Genomic DNA, 23,444 nt, shown 5'->3' with positions numbered 1-23,444 from the left:
CATAATTCAAGCCCCTTGTAATTTGGGCTCCTTTTCATCAGTAGTTTATGTATGTAGCTCCAAATCCAGAAAGAATTGGGTTCATATCTGTACTCAGGTGTTTACAGTAGCTATTTTAGCAACTCATAAGTGCAGTTATACTGGAAAATGCAGCTATTAAAAATACTGCCTCACTGAAGAGACCTACTTTTGTATATTTAACTGAGATTGACAGACAACCTTTTGTGAACAAAACTGATATCTCTAGCTTTATATTATGAGAGAATTACAGCTAATACAGATGTGTCCATGCAGTTTTAAAGACCTCTAACATGTTCATACCTTAACATTTTGTGTCAGGATACTCACAGGAAAATTATCTTTTCTTCCACTAGTCTTCAAGTCTTTTTGATTGATTGTAGTCATGCATTGTCAGGTATCGCCCATTCCCTTATGTTTTATGCTCAGTAGGTTTTCCTAGGACTACACATGCCATATTATTGATCCAAGCCTAATGAGCCTTAGACCATTCCAAAAAAAGCAATACTGAGAGAAAAAGAGAAGAGATAACGGGTCAGAAGTGAAAAAAAGAAAGCATGAGGTCAAAGTGAGATGAAGAAGGCCTATGAGAAGAGGGTCAGAGTAACGTGTAAGGGAAAAAACCCAAAGAATTTGAAATCCATGCTTGATTTTCTGACGGAAGCAATACTTTAAGAAGATCTGTATGAATTATATCATTCTGAGAGACCTTTGATTTTTTCTTATTTTCTTTACTTTTTTGGAATGAAGAAAATGGAATAAAAGAGGAAAACAATATGCACAAGTAAGCTTCTGCACATGGAAGAAATCAACACAGGGGTGAGATTTTTCAGTGGAAGCTGAGAGAGAATACTGTATTACACAAATGTGACCGAATGATCCTGTGGAAGAAGGAAAACAACTTTTTCTTCATTTGTCTTGAATTTTACTATTATGCCTGCATAACACTACATCTCTCTTTTTTCTGCATGAGCAATATGACACAGTTGTTAACTATATGAACACATATAGTGGCTTAGCAAAGACCACTGTGAACATTAGTACTTTATCGTATCAAGTATTTTACTTTATCTACCAGTTTTAATTTTGCAGCTGAACAGAATCCTACAATGCCTTGACACATTATGAGTCTCTTCTAAGAGGTATTTAATGTCTGGTATCTCAGTGCTATAAGACAAAAAGCTTATCTGTTCTGTTCAGGCAGAACATAGAAAAGAATGATTTAGGTTTTGTATGACTAAAAAAAAATCCTACTGGAAAGCCTTATCTGAAGGTTGTTTAACACATTTCCCTGAACACTGGCAGTCTGATCTCTTCTGGAAAAATTCTGCCTGTCTGGGGCATTGCTTTCTTTCTGATGCCTAACATGAATGTGGATATTCTCAGCTGCTTCTCACAGAGACTGCCTGCCTGGCAGCACCGGGAGAGGAGAGGCATGCTGGTTCCACGCTGCACACTGCAAGCTTGCCTTGCGGAAGCAAAGTGTTTTATGGGTGCAGCTGATCAATGCATCTGACCATCAGCTGAAACTATGCTAAGAATGTGTAATACTGAATTTCTAGGTACTTTTATTGATAACATTAATATTTACATTGTAGGCTCTCACATAACAAAGGGCTTCACATGAATTATATCTCTGAACTGTCAGCCGTTCCCATAGTCATGATCTTTGAAGAATAACATTCCATCACTGAACTTTCTCGAGTACTCAAAGTTCTTTTTTTTAATTTTCTGGAAAAATTAACATATCAATAAGTAAATCAGAAATATATTGTCTTAGCACAATGCCAAGAGACACAGCTATACCTAATAGTGGTATTTAACATACCGGTGTTCGAGATAATGAGCTATTTGCCCCATTGTTCATGTAATCTGAATAATAGGTCATCATAATTTAAGCTTTCTGCAGTTTAAATTTATACTTGAATTTAAAAACCAGATAAGCCCTTTGTCGCTGTTTTCCTTGCCACTGTTTTGATTTATAGTACTGTAATAAACTGATCAGACGGAAAGACCAACTTCTTTACTCTATAAACCAGTGCATATAATGTCCTTTAAGTGCAGTTCAATGTCTGTTCCATTTCTCAGCTATGTGCATTTCAAAAATACCTCTCAGCTGTCAGCTCACCTTCACCAAGGCAGTCTTCTCTGAAATGCCTTATATATCCCAGGCAGACTCTGAAACTGAACCTCTAAATCAAAAGACAAAAGGAGATGGATTAATCAATAAGGATGCTTTCATTTTCTCTATTTTTACCCCAGGCTGAATCCCCAGACGTAACAATCAAATCAGTCTAGTCTAAGCTATAGCAAGGCCTATAAAGGTTACTTGACAAAGATTCTCTTTTTCACGCAGACAAGATAGTCATGCTTTTTCTCCCTTTCTCTCTCTCTCTCTGTTTCTCTAAGTAGACTTGATTTTGGACTTTCACTTACAGGAGAAAATAATAGAACACTTTCCCCCACCTTCCTATTTTGTTTCTAAATATCTGCTGGTTTCAATATGCTACTGTTTCTATCACAGTGTTAGAATAAGACTTTACAGACCATATAAAATTATTTACTTCACTCATTGCTTAACAAGACTTGTTTTGGGAGGCTGAGAAGTCCAGTGATCCTAAAAAAAATGGCACATTCAAGCATTTAAATGATATCACTCACATTTAAGTACTGGCAGAAAATTAACTACAAGTGACCCTCTGTGCACTGAAATTGTCCTTGGACATGTTCTCAAAAATTTCTCTTTTAACTATATGAACTGATTATTTTCTTATTAACTAAATTTAACAACACATGCAAAACTGTGAGTTTCTGAGTTACATTTTGTTATTAAAATAGTAAAATTTTCCGTTTTAACTGTGAATGCAGCCAAATCAACCTTAACATTCCAGGTGGCATTTTCCTAGCCTGTTTTAGGGTTCCCACTGGATCTGCCATTAACCATGAGTGGTTTTGGCCTATCACAAGATATGAAAACTATTTACAAAAAAAGAATATTTGAAGGAATTGATGAAAATTATGTGTAAAGGTGGCCCTGCTGATAAAGTATATTGGGAAATCCAATAAACTTAGATAAAGTCCCTTATCAAAGTCAGATGTTATAAGGGGGGATACTTCAGTTCAGAAGAGAAGGTGTACAATGGAGTGGCGTGAGGATAATTAATGAACCGAAGAGGCAAGAGTATGTAAGAAGAGAAGAGGAACGTGCAGTTCCCAAAGTTAGCTCTGTGCACATTTGGTGTGTAAGCCTCCTGTTCTCTGGGTGTTGTTTTTTTACCTCTTATTTGTATCTGCTGGTTCTCGTGATATTAAGACCAGCTATGCCGACTTAAATTACTAGAAAACAGGTTCAAAACAAATAAAATTAAGTGTTTTTTCGCATAGCTAGTAACTGGTGAAACTCCTTGCCAAGAGTGTTATAGATGCCGAAAATGTTAATGAGTTCTGGAAACAGAGACTCGAGGAGGAAACGTCAGTCAAGAGGTATTAAACACAAAGGAGATACAGCCTGCAGGTCAAGAGCTCCCTCATGGGCAGAGCCCTGGAAGCTGAGAGGGGAACTGGTGGGAGGCAGAGTGGAAGTATTCCTTAATATTTGTCCCGAAATATCCAGGACTAGATGAACATTTGGCCTGCCCCACTGCCACTGTGCTTAGATTAAGCTCTCTTCCTTTCTGAATTTAAGTCAAGAAGGAAAGCAAATCCAATCCCTTTCTTGTTTTAATCTGTTTTAATGAAATAAAATGCAGTGTGGAACTGCACACTATTTTCTTTTCTAATAAAAACAGTTCAGCTAGTTCAGATAGTATCTAAAGATCTTGTTTCCTTTGGTTAACACGGACACATAGGTTTACATACTGTCTACCCCAAAAAGTTTGTCATGTAAAGCAAGATAGAGCAAACAGCTGCAATAAATAGAAGTGAGAATAAGGAGTATGTTTTATAATACTGGAACCATGATCTAAGCCAGTGCACATTTCCTGTCTTAATCATATGATATTTGTTTGGTTTTTGTCTCCTCAGAATAACTATCCACTGTGCTTGAGTGCCAATCAGTGCAGAGTTTTGGCCAGGTTTACTTTAGAAACCCAATGGAAGAAAACTGGGGGAAATATATGTGCTTTAGGCAAAGTGCTATGTAAGTTGGCATCTCTGATGAGGGCAGGATTAAATTAACAAAATTGCCAGCTTGAAGAGGACTTCTTTCTGTTTCTCTTTTGTGGGACTGACAATGAATACGGAACCCTCGAGTGCCATTTCATTGAATCGGTTTTCATGTCTTTAGGCAGTGAATTAATTTACTGAGTCTATGGGAGAACTGTTAGAGAGTTAGCAATTTCTTCATAAAAGTGAATCCTGCTAACTTTTATGTATTTTATGTGATATGAGAGATGTCTTATGAATATAGTTCTAGAAGTTGGTGATGTATTATACCAGCACCAGTACTGAAACTTCTCCCTGTTTCAGTCTAGGCACTTAATCATAATATAGTATCTCCCACTGCTATACTTACCTACTCTTCCCACCAATACTAACTCTCTTCTTCTAATTTAGTCAAGGCCTAAGACACTCAATTAGGAACTGGCATTATGGATTTGTCAAATAAGTTCTGTTAATTATCTTTTATGGACCAGCATGGTAGAACATTTACTTTAAGTACACTAAAAGCATTTAATAGTATACTTAAATTATTCTAATAGTTTGCTAACTATGTTGTATGTTCTTAGGAGATGCAATTAGAAAATTATATAACATTGCATCTGTCATGGAAAAGAACGTAATTCTATTGTTATACCTTTTCTATGTCAGATGCCATACGAATTACATCATTTGACAATCACTAACGATAACAGATTATACACATCCAAGTCATATAATCTCTTTCGTGAGTAAGATAGCATTACATAATTGTCAAATGACTCAATGGAAAACAAAATCAATGCACTGATTAGTGTTACTAATCTTAATTATATATTTACAGCTTTATTAAATATACAAGGATAAAATTTCCCCAAATATCTAAGGGGCTTAGGATATAGATCCAATAAAAAACTTAAAAAAGGCTTTAGATGGAAACATGGTCCCAAGGTAAATAAAACCAAACTGTATTCTAAAAAGTTCCCATTAAATGTCTGCCTAATCCTGGAGGTGCTACGAACTATAATTTTCTTCCTTTTAAACTTAAAAATTCTCTTTTGGTTCTGCTACCGTGCAAGCCAGAGCTGTTTATATCTAAAGCCTGTAAATTAACTAAGTCGTTTGTCTTCCATCCCCCTAAAAATTAAAAAAAACCCGGGCTCAGTGACTGCTTTTTGGTCTTAGTGCTGTTTTTCTATACAGTGTCTCCTGGCATAGAGTCTCAACGTTAAAACAGCCACGTGGTCATATTTCTTCATTTTGGATGTACCCTCAAGAACTCTGGCTAGAACCTTGTGTTTTGCCCACTTCTCAGGGTGCCCACCCCATGTGTTAGAGTTTATCTGCAGTCAGATGACAGATGGACTGACACTCCAACTGTCTGTTCTTGAAATTACAACATCAGGCAACTAAGGCAATCCAAAATCCTTATGTGCATAGTTGTTAGAAAGGTAAATGGGATCTGTACATAACCTATAGACTGAACTTGCCTCCAAAGTACATATAAATGGCCGGAACTTGTCTTGAGTGTGAGCTGGGAACTCAGATAGCTCCATGAGTGTTTTGTCATGGTCAGTGTGGACAGTTTCCCGTTGACAAGATCTGTGATCTGGGAGCCGCTCGCTCATCCTACGGCGAAAGTGATGTATAGGTCACTGCCTTCTGCTCTACACTACACTTTTGATTCAAAGTCTTGCATTGTGGAAGTGTTTTAGAATCAGTCTGATGAAATTTCTGTGTACTTGCAGAGACATACAATGTTCAACAACCAGTTCTTCTGGTTAGTATTGTTGCACTAAGAAAGGAACAAAAGACACTACCTGGTGCCAGCCTTTAACTGTTGAGTGGAAAAAAACATAGCTTCGTTTCTACTGCTATAAGATTTTTAAAAGATGCATTGGTCATTACTAATGATGTCACAATATTTTATTATAGGTTACTTACGAAATTGCTGGTGCGATAGAAAAAAATAAAGATTCCCTTTCACAAAATCTCGTATTTGTAATGAAAAGTAAGTAAATGGTTTTGTAGTTGCTGTTGTTGTTAGAAATCAAGACATTATGACGTCTTTAATTTTCATTTTAGTTTTAAGAGAAATGTATATATTTTTTATTCCCAGTAAAAAAAAAATCACCCTCATTTTTTTGAAATACGTACACATTATTTGAAATTTGCTCTAATTTAGAAAGCTTTTAGAATTCATGAACATAAAGCATCTTCGTCATGTGATGTGATGTAAAGAACAAGAAGGTATAGTGTGATAGATGAGTATGACTTAAAGAAATCATTGAGTATTAATTAAAACAAAAATAAACCCCAGAAAATAGGGAAAGGAAATAAGGCTCCCAAAATCATAGAGACTGCAGTGGGATGTGCTTCACTGCTTGAGTACCTTTCTAAAAGCAGGAACTTGTGGGCGTTCTTATGTTTTTCAGTGAATAGATACAAATGTCCATTGAAATACAAAATTAAATATCTTTCCATGTGCATATTATGTAACTATGCCTAATAATAATGCATCCCAGTTTATTAATTAATGATTCATAATTAGATTATCAAAAACCTCTATCATTTGCCCTTTCTGTGAAGAAAAACAAAACATTTTCCTCAGGGAAATGTCAGTGTATCCCAAGATGTTTTTTGTCTTTTCTCCAACTACTGCAGAGTCTTTCACTTAATATATTATATACTGATATTTCTTTCCATAGAAGTAGAGGTCTTTTGGAGGTCATATTTGTCTTCCAAATCAGCCCTGCTGTTACAATGTATTGTTTTTTGGCAATTTTATTGTGAAATTAGCTGAACTCCCTAGTAAAATAACTGATGCATTTTAAAGGCAAACAGTGTACATTAAGGATGAAGAAAGAAATGGAAGAATTGATCTTGAATATAATCCTATTGATTATAGTTTTAGAGACATTCCAGTTCTCACTACTTGGAATTTACATGATAATCTGCCAAAGAGTATAAGAAGGTATGGCAACTTCCAGTATGTTCTACAAGGCAGAACGTTCTTCCATCCTCTCACATAGTCTCCTTTTGCACTTTCATTGCTATTTGTGTAACCAGCTATGCAACTGTTAAAGGGGAAGAACGGAGGATTGGATTTGATATAAAATGTTTGATATGCTGAGAGTGAGTGTATATATAATTAAGAAGTCATAATAATAACAATTATAATTAATGAAATAATTCCGAAGGCAGAATATTTACAAGCATGTAAGTCATTTAAGGGCTATGTTCCTTCTTTTTTAAGCGACTTAGGCTTAAAACCTAATTGTCAGTGACATATTTCCTTTAGGGTCAATTTCATAAGTTATGTAGACGTATACCCTAAGTGCACGCTTCCTTTGAATTTCATTGAATTTAGTTTCCTTAATCAAAACTTTTAAATATGCTAACAACATTAAAGTAATTTACGTATATGTGTAAGAATGTGGAACATACGTGTCCGACAAATAAATCAGGAGAGACTATTGACATAAGTTTTATCTGTTTTAATTTGAAGAACATAATTTTATGCCTTTCCTAATGCTACTTATTGCTCTTATTCATAATCTAAAAATATGGAGGTTTACTATGTTCGCTGATTGTGCTGAACTTGTTTCAAGTATCCGCTTCACTATCTTCCTCATAATTTTATTATTCCTGTTAAGTAAGGAATAGTAATCTCCACAGAAAAAGTGAAACACATCTATTGCATTTAAGCATCTACTAAATATATAAATTTAATGACATTATTTATAATGCTTATCCCATTCATATTTCTGGTTTTTTGTTTGTTTTATTCACATGATGGGTATGATCATAACGCCAGTTTGTTAGTTCTTAAAAAAAAGCAATAAAAATTAAGGATGGTTAAGGATGTGTCACACAACAGGTTTTTAATACTTGTCGGTGCTGTGGCAGTACAAACAGCATGTAATTACCATGTTCATCTTAAAGAGCACATGACCATTATCTCATAAAGGATAATTTGACTGACATTAGTATAAAGTATCCTATCTGTCTTAAAATTCAGGTATTTATTTTTAAAAACACCTCTTGGAAGTGATTTGTTTTGTACTAATTATCACCACTGCATCAAACATATGTATGGCATTGTATTTTTTCTGTAAATGTTTGGAAGTGTAGTCTTGATGTAGAGAAATGTGAACCCAGCTTAGTACAGTTCTGTCCTTCACCTTGCCTTTTTTATTTTCATCCCTTCCCATATTGTGTTTAAAAGTAGTGTTACTGGTGACTGACATCCTTAGATATTGAATGTTCTTTGATAACTAACATAATATAATAGTTTATTCGTTTGTCCACTTGTTTTAAGTTTACTTATTTAATTGTATCTCCTACTGTATGTCTTTTTACTTCCAAATACGATATATATAATTTTCTAACCTGTATTTTATCTTCATGCATTAATTTCTTCTTTTTTTCCCAGCCAGTGAAAATGTAGTCATCAATCAATTGTTCCAGTCCAAGCTGACACAAACTGGATCACTTGTTCCTCCATATCATTCCCTTAAAATCAAAGGGTGTAAAGCAGCTTTGCTGAGTAAAAAACCGTCAGTAGCCTGTGCAAGTGGAGAAGCAAAGAAATATATTGAGCTCAGCAAGGTAAGAATTTAGGATTCTTTCTGCTCTTTGCTCCTTGAAAATTTTTCTCAAAGCTCCTTCTTCTCTGCTTCATTCTCTGTAGTCATTAAACTATTAAAACAACCTAGTAGTTAATATCAACACTAAAGGAATAGTGAGAACTAACAGGTTATAATTTACTAACACTAATAATGCTGGTTCAAGACGCTCTTTCTTGGACTCTCTGAGCAGGAGGTTGGGCCAAATGATAAGGTGCCTTCAAGCCTGAATCATTCCATGATTTTGTGGTTTCAGGGCTTAGCAGTGGATGCAATATTACTGATTTTTGGCTATATAGGAACATTTCTTAGTTTTGTCTCCTTGGCTGACTTTATGATGAATAGTTAAGTAAATTAAGACATAGGAAGCACAAACATAAAACCTCAGTGTCTTTATTGTGTTAACCTGAGAAGATTTCTGGTTTGCAAAAGATAGTTTGTGTGGTTTTGTATGAAGATCAACCCTGTACATTTTGGAAAACATTGTTATTTTAAATGGTCATTTGCATGTGAATTTTCTCAATTTGAGAAATTTGAAATCAAATCAAACTCTCCCCATTTCTGAACTTGTCTCTTTTTCTGCTAGCTAAGTCAGCCAAAAAAGTTTAAAAAAGAAAACAAAAAGGGGTGGGGGGGTGGATACTTGGGAGGTTATCAGAAAATTAATTGTTCATGTCACATGGAACATCTTTCTTTTGACGAGAAATAACATGATTTGCTGAGTCCATTCTTGAAAGAGTTTTGGAATTCCTCCTTCTTCTAGAAAAGAAGCAAGCAGTTCTCACAATACATCAGCTGCCTCACCAGGCTTCTTGAATCTTATGACTATTTTTGACTTACAGCTGCATAAAATTGATTCTGTCATGGGATTAAGGAGCCTGCTCTCATGTGTCATTGTGGAAGGCTTTATGCAAGTACATCCATAGAATAGCAATGGGATTTTCCTTATAGCTCCCCTGCTGATAGTAGCATAATTCCTGTCTACTGTTCTTGTCAGTAATCTCAGTGGAAAAACTTAAGTTGAAGTAAATGGTGTTGGTTTAAGGCTATATTTAGCAAACAGCTGAGGCATCACAAGGTGCCTTTAGGTGCCTTTCCACTATAGTAACAGCTTCCTAGAGGAAGCTTCCTAAGGCAGTGAAAAAGATCCTAGTCCCATACATGGAAGGAAGTATGAAAAGCACGTCTAAGTTAGAAGCCTAATCAAGCCAGGGGAAAACACCACACAGCTGGGATCTCTGAAACTATGAGGTTTTTGACCAGTCCAGAATAGCTTTTAAACTGGAGTTACTCTCTTAGAAGACATATTCAAATTCCTCTGGGAAGCGTGATAAATTAAGCCAGAAATTCCAGATTCAGTGAGAATGCTCTAAACTTTTAGGTATTAGATGGAAGGTGGGAAGAACTTCATCCTTCATCTGCCCACAGAGACAAGGATGGCTTGGCTTCTCAAAGGTAGGCTTTGAGAAGAGCTGCACAGGTGAGACAGAACACCACTTAGTTTGTAGATACTAAGTTGGCCTAATTTAAGCAAGGTACTGTGCTGCTTTGCAGAACTTTAGGTATCTAAGTTGTTTCGGTGGCAAAAAAGAGACACGTGTTATTTTGGAATAGGCACCTGATGCAGGAGCTGGAAGTAGGTAAGTGCTTAAATTCTTGTGTGGATCAAGCCCACATCTATATCTGTGCTGTCCCAAATAATTTCTTCCCTTTTCCAGTATAGCCTTGAAAATTCACTGTGATGGGCTTGAATAATGTTGGTTTTGGGGTTTTTTTTTGTTGTTATTGTAATTGGAAATGCAATGTAAGGGGCATCTTCTTATGAGCTTAGAATTAAAATGACTATATGTTGGAAAATCATAACCGCTGCATTTTTATTGGGAGTTTATCCTGAGCGTAAAGGCAATAAAGAGAAAAAAAAAATAAAGCGGGGGGGGGAGGGAGGAGAAAGAGGGACATTAAGGCAAGAATTATCAAGCAGAGACTGGCATTCCTTTTATATTTGAAATTTGAGCTGTAACATACATCATACTGTAGGCAGTGAGAAACACAAAATGGAAGGTATTCATGTTGCTGGGTATGGGTAGTCACCTAGACTCCACCATATCCAGGGAGGAGAAGTAGACACTTTCAGAGGTCAGTTAGGAGTTTGTTGTGATTCCCCTCCCCTTTCAGCTTGTCATCTGCAGTCCTAGTTACTTGCTAGGTTTTATAATTATAGATTTGTCTATGTATGGCCATGTATCTACCTGTTTACCTTTCCATAAATGACTTTTCCCTTATTTTGAGCATGCTGTCAGAGGTAAGGATGGTCTACCTCTTTCAACTCACCACTCTACTTGTAGTAGGGTCCAAGAGAACAGTGTATCCATCCTAAGATAGACATGAACAGATCTAATAACTGGCCAGAATTTTGGAGCACATAAGGAGTCATAGGAATTTGGGGATGCCAGCTCAAGACTCTGTGACTTATGAAGACTGTGTCCTGTTTTCAAATAAAATAGATCATATCTTCATTGTTACTCTCACAACTCTCTTTTGCTCACATCAGCTCTTGCTCCCTTGTTCTTCTGTAATCATTTCCTAGTGCATACTTTGGCCCTCTTGCCTTCCCCTCGCTTCCTTTGGAAGAATCAATGGGTTTCAGAGTTCATACAGCAAAAGTTTAGTCACATGAATGCACATCACTAACAGAAGGCTTTTCTTTCCATTGACTTTATGTTGTTTCTGTTTATGAACACTTTGCTTCATTGTCTGTTAGTTGAAGAACTCATCTATTGCAAAGCTTTTGATATGTCTTCCGGTTAAAGCTTTAAAATATTCTACTGGTAAAGAGAGATTTTTTAGGAGGAGGTTTTAGCTTCTTAACACAGATTACAGAGTTACATATATGTATTTTTTTCTGTAGATTAGAGGTGCAAGATTTTCCAGTGTAAAGCTGTATATTAGAGGGTAATAGAGAAGTACAGCTTCGGTGATGCAGTCTTGTTCCTTAGCCCATAGCTGAAGATGTCCAAGTTTGGAGAGTTTGAATTTAATTCGGTTTTTGTCTTTGCCTTGTTTCCTTTCTTTTCTCTCCCTCATTCTGAACCAAACACTTCTTTCCTATGGGAAGAAGTATGCAACACAAGACAGCAGGCAGGAACTTTAGAATCCAAAGCATTGTTCCTGGCTCTTCACTAACTCATGAAATGGTCTTGAACTAGTGACTTAATCTGTTGGGAGGAAGGGGTGAGTGCATTATCTGTCAGGTGGAGAAAACTCTATTTTAGTTATATTCCTCAATTATTTTGTAAACTTTAATTGAGAAGTGTCATTGTCATGCTAGTGGTTCTTTTTCTGAGAAGACCTGGAGCAAGCAGATCTCTTTTACTTTTCTGTTTTGAAGTTGGGGATGAATATGCCTTTAAAATCTTATTGCATCCTAGTAAGTGAGATTTGAAATAAAAAAGAGCTCCAAAGCTTAGCATAGTGAGTAGAGAATTGCTTGTCCTACAATATTTTAAATGGAGTTTGGCTTGAGTGGGCCAAGCTGAGGAAATGTACACTTTTTTAATACAACTGGAAGAAGACAGGAGTAGGCCAGAACATGGTGACTTCATAGAAAGGGAGTTTTCTGGGGTAACTGGACTGGAGAAAGGCAATGAAAAAAAGTCAGAGATGAAAAGGCTGTCATTGATACAGAGGTTTGAATCCAAGAGCTTGGCCAAATCCTGGAATGCAATAATTTAGCCAGCCTTCTTGTAGGAAGTTTAACAAAAAAACCTAATTTCTGGGACCACTTTTCAGATTATTATTGCCATTTTAGTCTCAAAGATAGGAAGTAGAACAGTAAAAAAGAAATTTGTTCCCCACTCCCAAGTCTGATGTATAGGATAACATTTGTTCTAATGAGATATGAAGTTATTGATAATTTTTGTCTATAATGGGTGAAAATGGGTTAAAAATGAAAAGAAAAAAAGGTTAACTGCATTCACTTGTGCAGGAAGAAAAGAGAAGAGGTTTTTTAATATTAATATAATTGTTTTGCCTTCAAGATTTTTTTAATGATCTGTGCTTACATTTACTCACTTAAGCATCAGTCAAAGGCATAAGACACTTTTCAGAGAGTTCCAGAATTATGCTACTTACAGGCAGACTGTATGGGATACTAACTGTGCAATTCCTGTTTCTGCAATAGAGTTCCAGATCATATTGCTTTGCTCAGTTATTTGGAAAAGGTATTTACCTTTCCAATGGTATACAGCTGCTTTTGAAATCAAATTTTTTTTGCCAGTCATGGCTCTGCAGATACTTGAGGATATTTATCCACTTCCCAATTCTTTCTGAAACTCAAATCATTGTCTATGACATACTATTTGTGTATGTTTGCCTTTGATAGTAAATTCTGTAACAATGAAAATGAAGGTTTACTGCCCATCTTGAGATAAAGGTATTGTGTGTGTGCTTTTCTCCCCCACAGCTGTTGAAAAAGAAAGGAACATCCTCATTTCTTCAGAGACTGGAACGAGGGGGCCCAACCACTGTGGCAATACAGCTCAGGGTTAGTGAACATCTTCTGGACAGAAATTTACAAAAAAAAACCAGAAACATTTTAAAAGCAGGATTAGTCTCTACAGATTGCAATGGAAGAAAGAAAAATCATATGCTTGAGAAAGCCACTTGCATGGCCAGGTCAAGCCTTTTGAGAAAATGATGTTAAAAACTTAGGAAGAGCATACGTGTTGAGCAATTGCCTTTGCTGCACAATAATGATTGATAACTGATTTTTTTCCCACAGAAATCACTCACAGATATTATTGGGAAGCTGCAGAACTGCACGCCACATTCTATTCATTGTATAAAGCCTAATAACTCCAAGTTGCCAGATACTTTTGACAATTTTTATGTGTCTGCTCAACTGCAGTACATTGGTGTCCTAGACATGGTCAAAATCATACGACACGGATATCCAATACGCCTCTCTTTCACAGACTTCTTGTCAAGGTAATTTCTTTTAAGTTTCATAAAAACTTTTTTTTTACCTACAGTACAAAGCCTTCTGTCATGTTCTGGTAGTGCTTGCAGTGTTGTTTTGCTGATGAGCCTTTCAGACTTTCTTCAGAGAAAAATCATGTCTGCCAGCAAGGGGTGTAGGCTTGTTATTTTTTAATTGAAGGAATCATGAACTTTATGGAAATATGTTTATAAAGATCATCAGCAAAGTGTAATCAATTTAAAAAATATAACTTCATAAAATAGTTACATTTTTATAATTTATGCTATTCATATGATTTATAAAATACAAATTATTGCATGTTGTCTCCAGGTAATTAAAAAGCAGAAGGAGAAATAGTCTAATTTTTCAGGTTTATTAGTGTAGGTGTCATGGGTTCATATTTGTATTTCATATGCCAGGATTTGTTTCTGCATGGTGATGAGTTATTAATGCTCATACCACAACTCCATTTTTATTATGGTTGTTAGAAATGAGTGAAATTTTGCATTAATATGAAAACAGAAAAACATACATGTCACTGCTTCTGGCTGAAGGCCAACTCTTTTCCCCCCTCCCCAATTCAGTTTTGGGGTTTTGGCTCACTTACATTCTCAAATGCTTCAGCAAAGAGCACCTTCTTGTCCAAGAGATGTTCGGTTAGCAGCCTCATACACTCAACACATCTTCATCCTCTCTGCATGTTCTGCTCCTTGACTGATATATCAAGCAGTCATGATCTGACCTATGTATTATTTTACTTCTGAAAAACAGCATGGGACTATCAGCTGCTTACACACATCTAAACTTTCAGTTGCCTTCTTGGAAAAAGTTGTGGATGTTAAATTACTGCTTGGACAGGATCATATTCTCTCTAGCAATTCTGTAAATATTCAAAAAGTTCAGGAGTATAGGAGTTCATAATCCCACGTGTTTCAAAAGTAAGCCATCTCTGTCCTACCACAATATTCATCCTGCAGCATGAATCCAGAAGTGCAGGCTTGTTGAGGAGAAGATGCAGGTAATGGGAGATTTGGAAAAGCAGGCTGCTTTCATATTCAGAAGTAGTAGGGGCAATCTCTGTATAGCTGTTTCTATATTACTGAATTGAACACTTCAAGGGACTATTACATGGGCACAAAACCACAGTCTTTTCTACTGTTAAATCCTTTCAATGGTTCCTGGCAGGGATTTGGTCTTTGCCACCTAGCTTTTCTCACTGCAGTTCCCAGATAGAAGTTGGGGATTAGCACAGGCCTGGGACCATTCCTCGTGGGCAGTGTGGAGGTAGCTGCTCTCTTTTGGAGGATAAAAGAGAGTAACCATATGTACAAAGGTAATTTTATTCAGTTGGCTTCCATGCCGGAGAATGGTCCCATGTGTGTTCACTCTAACAGTATAGGCACGAGTCTTTTTTGTCTTTTTTGGAGAAATTTTATTTAAAAATATCACTAAAAGAATGTTTGAAGATTCAAATATAATTTCAATCTTTTTCCTCCACTCCTTCAAGTACGTCTCAAAGACAATTTTTTACCTAAAAGTCTAGAGGACATCTAGTGTCTCACAATAAATATTTATTTGCAGTAATGGTAGTAAAACAAGAATAGCAACAAAACCCAACAATATGATGCCAACAACATTTATGCTATTATTTTCAAGTGTTCTAGTTTTGTTAGTGTCCATCTTTATCCCTTTTCCTCCACAACAAATTGACTTTATAGGCTCTTTGCAGCTAAGCCCTTGTCTTTTTACCTATTTGCACCAGGTCCTAATAATTGTATTATTATATGTAAAATGAATTAAACAGTGGTGGGGCTAGCATGGTATCTCTGAAAATGAAGTCCGTTTTATAATATTGCCTGTGAATATCTGTTGAACCTACTCAGAAGTTAGCAATAATCACTCTGCATACATCTCTTGACACTACTGATTTTTAGATTTGTGTACAAATAGGAACACAGAGCTCTTCTTGCAGAGCTTTAGCAGTACTGCAAGAAACCATCAGCATTGTAAGGCGTTTTACGGTAGCCATTCCTGTCACACAGGCGAAAGCTTATTTTACTTTGAACAGCAGAACATGCAAATTCTTTACTTTACTCACCTTGACCAGTTAACTTCCGTATTCACATTCAGTGTATTTGGATAATTCTTTTCATTTCAAATAGTGCAAGCGTGTGGCTATTTGTTCTGTTATTGGCTGAAAAGTACAAAATTTTTAAGCAGAAATCATAGTATTAGATTGCAGTTCAAAAGTACTGTCAATTCTTAATGCTGTACTTTTTTAGCCAATAGACTGCAGGTAAGAGAGAGTAAAGAATTACTGAATTCAGAGATTATGAGCTACCTTTTCAGAAAGTCTTCTAAAAAAACCTGTCACTTGTACTACATCTCTATATTGCCTCAGTGACTGGACGGGATGGATTTGGAAACTGGATAATTAGTTTTGGCGATGTTCTTGTAAACTGGATTTGCTTTGTGGGCTGTTCAGCCTAACTCTGGTCTTGTCCTGCTATTCATTGATTGCAATGAGAAATGATTTTGTCAGATTTCCATATATGCTTATAGACCTGAAGTTGATAGACTTTCTCACCTTTCAATTTTTTATTTCCTTTGGTGTCAGACTGGTATTTCTACTGTTCTAATACTTGGGAAAATAGTATCTTTGCTATTTCTGCAATTATTTTTCCTTCATCATGGCTTGTCTACTTCTTTTGCATGGTTCAGAATGGTCTGTGATTTCCAGCCCCTAAGCGGGCAGCAATGGTTGCACTGCTATGGTTTCAGGCAGACTTTGAGCACAGGCACTGAGCTACTGAGTGCCATGGCTTTCCAAGAGTTGATTCTTGCAAAACAGTCAGGATGCTGCATAAGAGTCTAAACCTCTCTCTCTGAGATACTGGTTATTATTCTTCCAGTTGCAAAAGAGAGAAAAAATGACATCAACTTAAATTTTACTTAGGGTCCCTCAATCCCAAACCAATACAAATACCATACAAACAAGTAAAATATAAAATGTCAGTTATGACAAGCAGTGATCACAACAGGCCACAATGATACTGGTGTGTATGTGAACAGACTCCATTCTGAGCTATCCTGGAACCAAAAAGAAGAGAAAAAAAAACAAACAGAAAAACTATTGCTCTAGATAGAGGAGGGCAGTTAGAGGCTTAGTTAAAACCTCATAATTAAGGAAGGATCATGAGCAGGAGTAGGATCTGAAAGACAATGAAGGCTTGCTGATTACCTTTGAGTACAGAAATATATACCAACGGATAGGGCCTCCACTTTCTGTGGTATTTTCACATCTGGAAGGAGCCATCATACTCAGAAGCCCAGCGGTAAAATAGAGCTCTATTGCAGTGAGTGAGGATGATGTTCTTTTTTTTTTTTTTTTTTTTAAGTAAGGAATAAGTGTATTTGTTTAATACTATACTGATTAAGGGTGGGGGGAAGGGCAGAAAAATCAGGAAACAAAACACAGGGAAAAATAAAGGGATTTTCTTTATTCACTATAGGAAGCTGTAAATGAGTGAATGCTCTTACCAAGTGCTCTTACTGGGCTGACAAAATTTACCCTCCCCATGGCTTGCCCCAAGGGGCAAAGGAATTACTCCCCGTTATTCTAGGGAGAAAGACCTCGGCAGCTGACAACAGAAAAACACAGAGGGAGAAGAAAAACCAGACAGTGTCCGTCTCTTAACTCAATGGTGGATGCACCTGAGAATAATGAAATTTGCCTATACCTTAATTTTTTCTTGAATGTTTTGTAAGAAATGGAAATATAAGTAATTTTTGCTTTATTCTGTCATGCTCTGCTGTTTGTAAATACTAAATACTAGTAAGGACTTTTGATTTTCATGCAGGTTTTCTCTCTTGAAGCGGAGGGTTTCCTCCCCATTTGAGTCATGCTAACTAGCAATTTGATGGTGTGGCTCCAAAGGGGGGAAAATAGGCCTACAAATGTAAGACACAAGACATCCTGCTATCCTGATATAGTTGATAAGTGTGACCCTATCAACTATCAGTCCAAGAATGACAAGACTCAGAGGTAGCAAAACGTATCTCCAGATGGTGCCAGTGAGGTTTACTCATAACTGTAAGATTTTCACCTTCAGTTTGTGTCTTGGAGTCCTTCTGATGGGCTGAGTTTCAATGAATGCAGCTGTGTGGTTCACAGCTTGGCTTAGCTCAGCTGCAAAGTGTTTTATAGCAGTGGGGCAAGGAAATTTCATTTTTCTAGAGCTGAATGTACTATACAGCTCTCCCGGGCTTACCTGGCTTGAGAAGTAAAGGATTTTAATGGTAGGTCTGAAAGCACTGTGCAAAATCAAAGAGAAATCGTGGCCCAAATCCCAACCTGAATTCCCAAAAGATAGTGAATTGCTACCCTCCTCCACCCTCCCTGCAATTTTCATGTATTTACTTTTAGAGTCTTCCTTATCATATAGGTAATGTGGTCAGAGTTAAAAAAAATTAATTAAGGAAAAAATTAAAAACCTTTTTTTTTGCTGGCTAATAAAAAGACAGAATGTTTGAATTAGGGGTCTTTGTGGTGGAGGGATAGAATATTGGAAAACCTGGAGATTCCATCAGTAACACAGACTGTATCAGTAATACAGACAGTTTCTTAATTGGATGAATTTGAATAAATTTCTATCAATATCTAATTAGGGATTAATATGACTGGTCTCTAGCATGTATTTATGAGTCACATTTGAACTCTTACGACAGCTAAAGAAAGACAGTAGCTAAGGAAAGGTCATATTTTGCAAGAGCACTTCTTCCTGGGCTGTCCTTTGTGGATTTACTGGTTCTGCTCCTGTATTATCAAAGTAAAAGTTGACAGCTGCTAGGTGAACCCCTCAATCACCAAAGTTCGTTGATCAGAAGAGAAATCTTGTGGAAATTCTGGTTCTTAAGTGGAAGCTGTGACAGTTACTGTCAATGAATATATAATAAAAATGGGAATTAATAAGGTCAGATGCTATTAAATGCTGTAAAAACAGGCAGCACCAATATAATTACGAAATGATATATGTGATTTCAGCGGATTTACCAACTCCAGCTGCAGCATTTCTGCTGAATTTGCCTGCAGTGTTGGCTCAATTTCTAAAGCTCTTTGAGTAGAGAGATAAATCAGTTTTTACCTTATCTTTAAAATAGAAAGCCTTGAGTAACATGCATTTTAGACTCCTGGAAAAGTTTACCCATATAGTTTGCATTAATATCTTCACAATCGTTCTCAGTGGGCTAGATTTTGAAATTCTAGCTTTGCTTTTAAGTCAAGGCAGTGGCACAAACAATGTTGTGAAAAGTTCAAAGTTTCCAATTTGCAGCCCAAATTGTACGCATAGGTAAAGTATCCTGAAATATCCTTTTCTTGGAAGAAAGAAAACAGTAAAATAACCATGGAATTAGGAACTGTCTGCAGATGGCTGTTTCTTTTCAGCATTTAGCATTTTGGTGTCATAATTCCACCCAAGATACAAAAAAAGGTCTTCAGTAGGAACGTAGTAATTTGTTATGCTTTTGGTATTCAGTGCAATGGCAGAAAAGTAAGTATCAGTGTGTGCTCTATTACCAGTGAAGAACAATAGGGCTCAGAAACTTTCTGAGGCACAGACAGAGCCTGGTTGTACAAGCTTAATATCTAGAACCTAATCTCTTTGCATCAATTAATAAAATGGATCCTGGCTGACTTTCATGCCATTCACCTCACTTGGTGCTCAAGGAAGACATGTAAAAGCCATTTGGAATATAAATTTTTAAAAATAATGATAGTGATCAAGGACCCATCTAGAGTAATGAGATGAGCTTATATTTCTTGCTCAGTGAAGTACAAGAATACAGCTGTTCAGACATGTTCAGGTAAAAATGAGGCAGTAAGATGCTCTGTTTCACTCATTCTGAACAATTTTATTTTGGTACCATCCTCCTCTACAAACACTCCTCTACCGTTAGTGTTTTGTAAATTGGATTAGAAATTAAAATTTATTTCTCCTCTCTCTTTCTTCTTTAATGTGGTTCAACCATACCCAATGCTTTGCTCTGCCTACATCTTAGTTTCCTTGGTCAAGGAAGAATTTATGAACTACTGCCTTAGAGATTGAGGTTCACGTCACACATATTTCCTGTGTCTGGGACACTACTTAGCAATGGAGACTGCAAGGTCCAGTTGCACAGGTCCTGAAATAAGACATCTGCGTTAGCCTTCCCTGCCATTTGCGGCAAACCTTCAGGGCTGTTGGACCTCAGGATAACCTCTGTGGATTATGTGAACTGATAAGCAAATTGAGCCTTTCACTTAGCTGATGAGAATTGCAGGATTTCTGTGAGCAAAAACACGTTGTTCAGAAAGCCCAAATAATTGCTAGTGTCCTATTCCTTGTCTTTATTTCTGCAGATTTATTCCTTGTCTTTATTTTTTGAGTGTTTCTTGGGATTTCATTACTGTCTCTCAGGTTTCTAGACTGTCTTTTCTGGGTTTAACTCTTTCAACTCAGTCTTGTCTTTCCATCATGGAGCTCCCATCCTGCCTTCTGTTGCTGCTCAAGGAACAGCAGAGAAAATTTCATACTGTGAAGGAGAACACGGAGACTGTATGTAGACATCTCTTAACAGTGTTGCAAGAAGAGATAAGTCACTAGAATGTTATGATTTACCATTTCCAATTCTCTTTAAAAATGGCTTAAATTCTATGAATCTAGTCTTTAGTTTTACCTATGCATATGCAGACACGCAGCTTAGATTATAAGAAGTTGTTTGTGTTAACTGGTAAGACAGTGTCATGTGCAGGTTTGGAGGTACGGTATTAGACCACCTTCTTTTCCTTCTTCCTCTTCCCCTTCCCCTTTTTCCCCTCTTCTTCTCCTTCTTCTCTCTCTTTTTCGTTGGCTACCTTTATTGTCCTCTATGGACAGAATATGTTAAAATATCTAAATTACAACATGTAAGCTGTATAGAATCAATTAAAAATAAAGAATCTCTAGGATTTTAATGTTTTGAAAATAGAATGTTAAAAAGAGTTAACATTCTGATGATTTTTTTGTTTTAAAGTAACTTAAAAGATGGCAAAACATCCATTTTAATAGGTAATATTAGGAAAGAAGATATGGAACACAATGATAATGGATTCTTATGATAATCATAGCAGTGAGGGTGAAAAAAGTATGTTTGAAGCCTACTTTAATTACAGGTTTTCCTCTGATTTCAGTATGAAGTTCTTCTTAGATGAAATTCTTCTTAGAAGTTACACTTAACTGCAGATCCTGAAATCTGCAGTTCTACTCAGGGCAGCGGTCATTGATACTGAAATGCTCTAATAGTGGACTTTAGGTCAAAAATGGCTTCATAGCACTTAATTGTTACTAACTCATCCAGACAATTGACTTTGCTTGGAGGTCATTCTGAAGAAATACCTTTTTTCTCAGGCAGGAAAGTTTATGTTCATGCTAATATCATTGCTTTGTCAAATACTGTCTGTCCTTCTGCAACTGGCGTAAAGCCATTATTAATAACTATTGTAAGCTTTTGATCAAATTTGTACTATTAGCTGATGCTGTATTGCACAGATGTGTTGTTTATGTTTGTGGATCTTGTGTGTGACTCATCATGGCATATCTGAACTCTCTTTGTCCAGAAGCTTTTTGGTGTTCATTTTTTTTTTTAATCTCTGTCTTTCCTCTTTCTTTTTTACCTCTTCAAAGCAGAGAAGTTATAATATTTCATAATATATCATTTGTGAATTCAAAAAGTGCAGCAGAACATTTCAGAGTCTCATGAGCAAGTTAGGCAGGGCATTGGTGAGAACGATGTACTGAGTAGATTGCAAAGTGATAGGTCATCACGCTGGCCCTTTTAACTTTATTGTCTGCTATACAATAATTTCATCAGTCTTCTCATAGAGCAGTGCATTGATATGTGCCATGATGCCTTAAATCCTTGCAAGGACAGCAAGACATAATCCGACTGGTGTTAAAAAGCAATATTCCATTAAAGTAGATGTAATGATATCAATTTACACCAAATGACCATCTCGCCATTGTGTAGTTTGTTGCTTCAGACCTAGAGCTGGAAGTGATATTTCTGATTGAGGGTAATCATTTTTGTTTGTCTTCTTTTAGAATGCGAGAAAAGGTATTTTTAAAATGAAGTATTTTGAAGTCATCAGTTTTGAGGGCACCTTACACCCAAATTCATGATGACTAATTAATGACTAATTTCCTGTGAAGAAGGAAGGTCATCCACAAAGTTTAAAACCATGATTTTTAAAATGACAATGTCTTTGGCAGTTTGAGTAGTCATCACATTCTATAAAGAAGTGTTGTGAGTAACCCCAGTGGGCAGCTCAGCCCTACACAACCACTCACTCCTCCCCAGCGGGGTGCGGGAGAGAATCGGACGGGCAAAAAACTCATGGGTTGAGATAAAGATAGTTTAGTAGGGAAAACAAAAGCTGCACACAAAAGCAAAGAAAAATAAGGGATTCATTCCCTACTTCCCATTATCAGGCAGGTGTTCAGCCATCTCCAGGAAAGCAGGGCTCCATCATGTGTAATGGTTACTTGGGAAGACAAACGCCATCACTCCAAACGTCCCCTCTTCCTTCTTCTTCCCCTAGCTTTTTTTTTTTTTACCTTTACCAACCTTTCTGATAGTGGGGCCCAGTTTGGAATAATTTACAGCAGTCTCAGAGTTGTTCTAAATTACTAATCCTTTGTGAAAACTTGCTGATGTAGGGGATTATTATGCTTTAAGGGATGACCAGAACTCCGAGTGCACTGACATTCTCCCTGGCAAGCCACATATATTAGAATCGGTGTACATCACCTGGGGAGCTGCCTAGATGTAAGCAGGTATTTGGGACTGTCTTAGAGGCTATAGGCCATTTGACATGTATTTGTACAATGTGATAGTATAGTGATGGTATCTGGCCTATTCATATACGAACAAACTAAATAGCTCTATATGTTACAAATAGACTAAATGTAGATAGAATATTCTGTTTTACCTCCATTAGGTATTTCTTTGTAGCTGTTTGGCTTATTTTCTCCATTTTTCCCCTTAGGTCCTGTTTAATACTCAAAAGACAAGAAATATACTAGATAACTTTAGATGCCTATGGTGGCTCAACTAATTAGCCTGGACTTAATTTATAGTGTATAAAGAAAAATGATCATTTTTAGGATGATTCAGCTGACTTATTTTACATTTATCCATTTTTGCAGGTATTTCACAGCCTCAGTCTAGCTCCCATCTATGGCAAGGAACAGAATTAGTGGTTTGTAACAGGCTCCAACAAAAAACAGAGAACAACTTTTTAGAGTTGAAACAGAAGCAGCTTTTGAAGTTATACCATGGTATCATCAGTTCTCTAGCCCACAGAATAAGTAGTATTGTACATGCAAAATATCAGTCCTTGTGTTACATGTCACACGAGTTGGACTGTGGGAATGATAAAGTTGCTGGTGTTTCTGGGGCTTACTGACAGTGCACAAATGACTATAAGAGAAAATAAAGTTTCTTTTTTGACTGGAGTTTTCAGTGGTAGATCAGACATCTAGCTTCATTCTATATTTAGAAGGCAAAAATAAATATTAGCATTGTTCGCTGGGCATCTTCTGAGTTTTATAATGCAACCCTCATTTGCTAAAGCGATTATAAATGGGTGTAAAGTCTTGTGTCAT

The 23,444-nt window shown here is 36.6% G+C and overlaps 1 protein-coding gene across 1 annotated transcript in view; it reads left to right on the top strand.

The window, feature by feature from the left end:
• Positions 1 to 23,444, top strand: part of MYO16 (myosin XVI) — a 304,717-nt gene that overhangs the window by 208,574 nt on the left and 72,699 nt on the right. The window contains exons 23-26 of the mRNA XM_075137449.1: positions 6,091 to 6,166; positions 8,591 to 8,766; positions 13,246 to 13,326; positions 13,564 to 13,769. Coding sequence (XP_074993550.1) covers positions 6,091 to 6,166; positions 8,591 to 8,766; positions 13,246 to 13,326; positions 13,564 to 13,769 — 539 coding nt within the window. The remainder of the gene's footprint in view (positions 1 to 6,090; positions 6,167 to 8,590; positions 8,767 to 13,245; positions 13,327 to 13,563; positions 13,770 to 23,444) is intronic.

This window comes from Calonectris borealis, chromosome 1 (assembly GCF_964195595.1).
Source record: "Calonectris borealis chromosome 1, bCalBor7.hap1.2, whole genome shotgun sequence".
Classification (NCBI taxonomy): Eukaryota; Metazoa; Chordata; class Aves; order Procellariiformes; family Procellariidae; genus Calonectris; species Calonectris borealis.
Note: the sequence above shows the minus strand (reverse complement) of the source record. Positions and strands in the feature narration are given on the sequence as shown.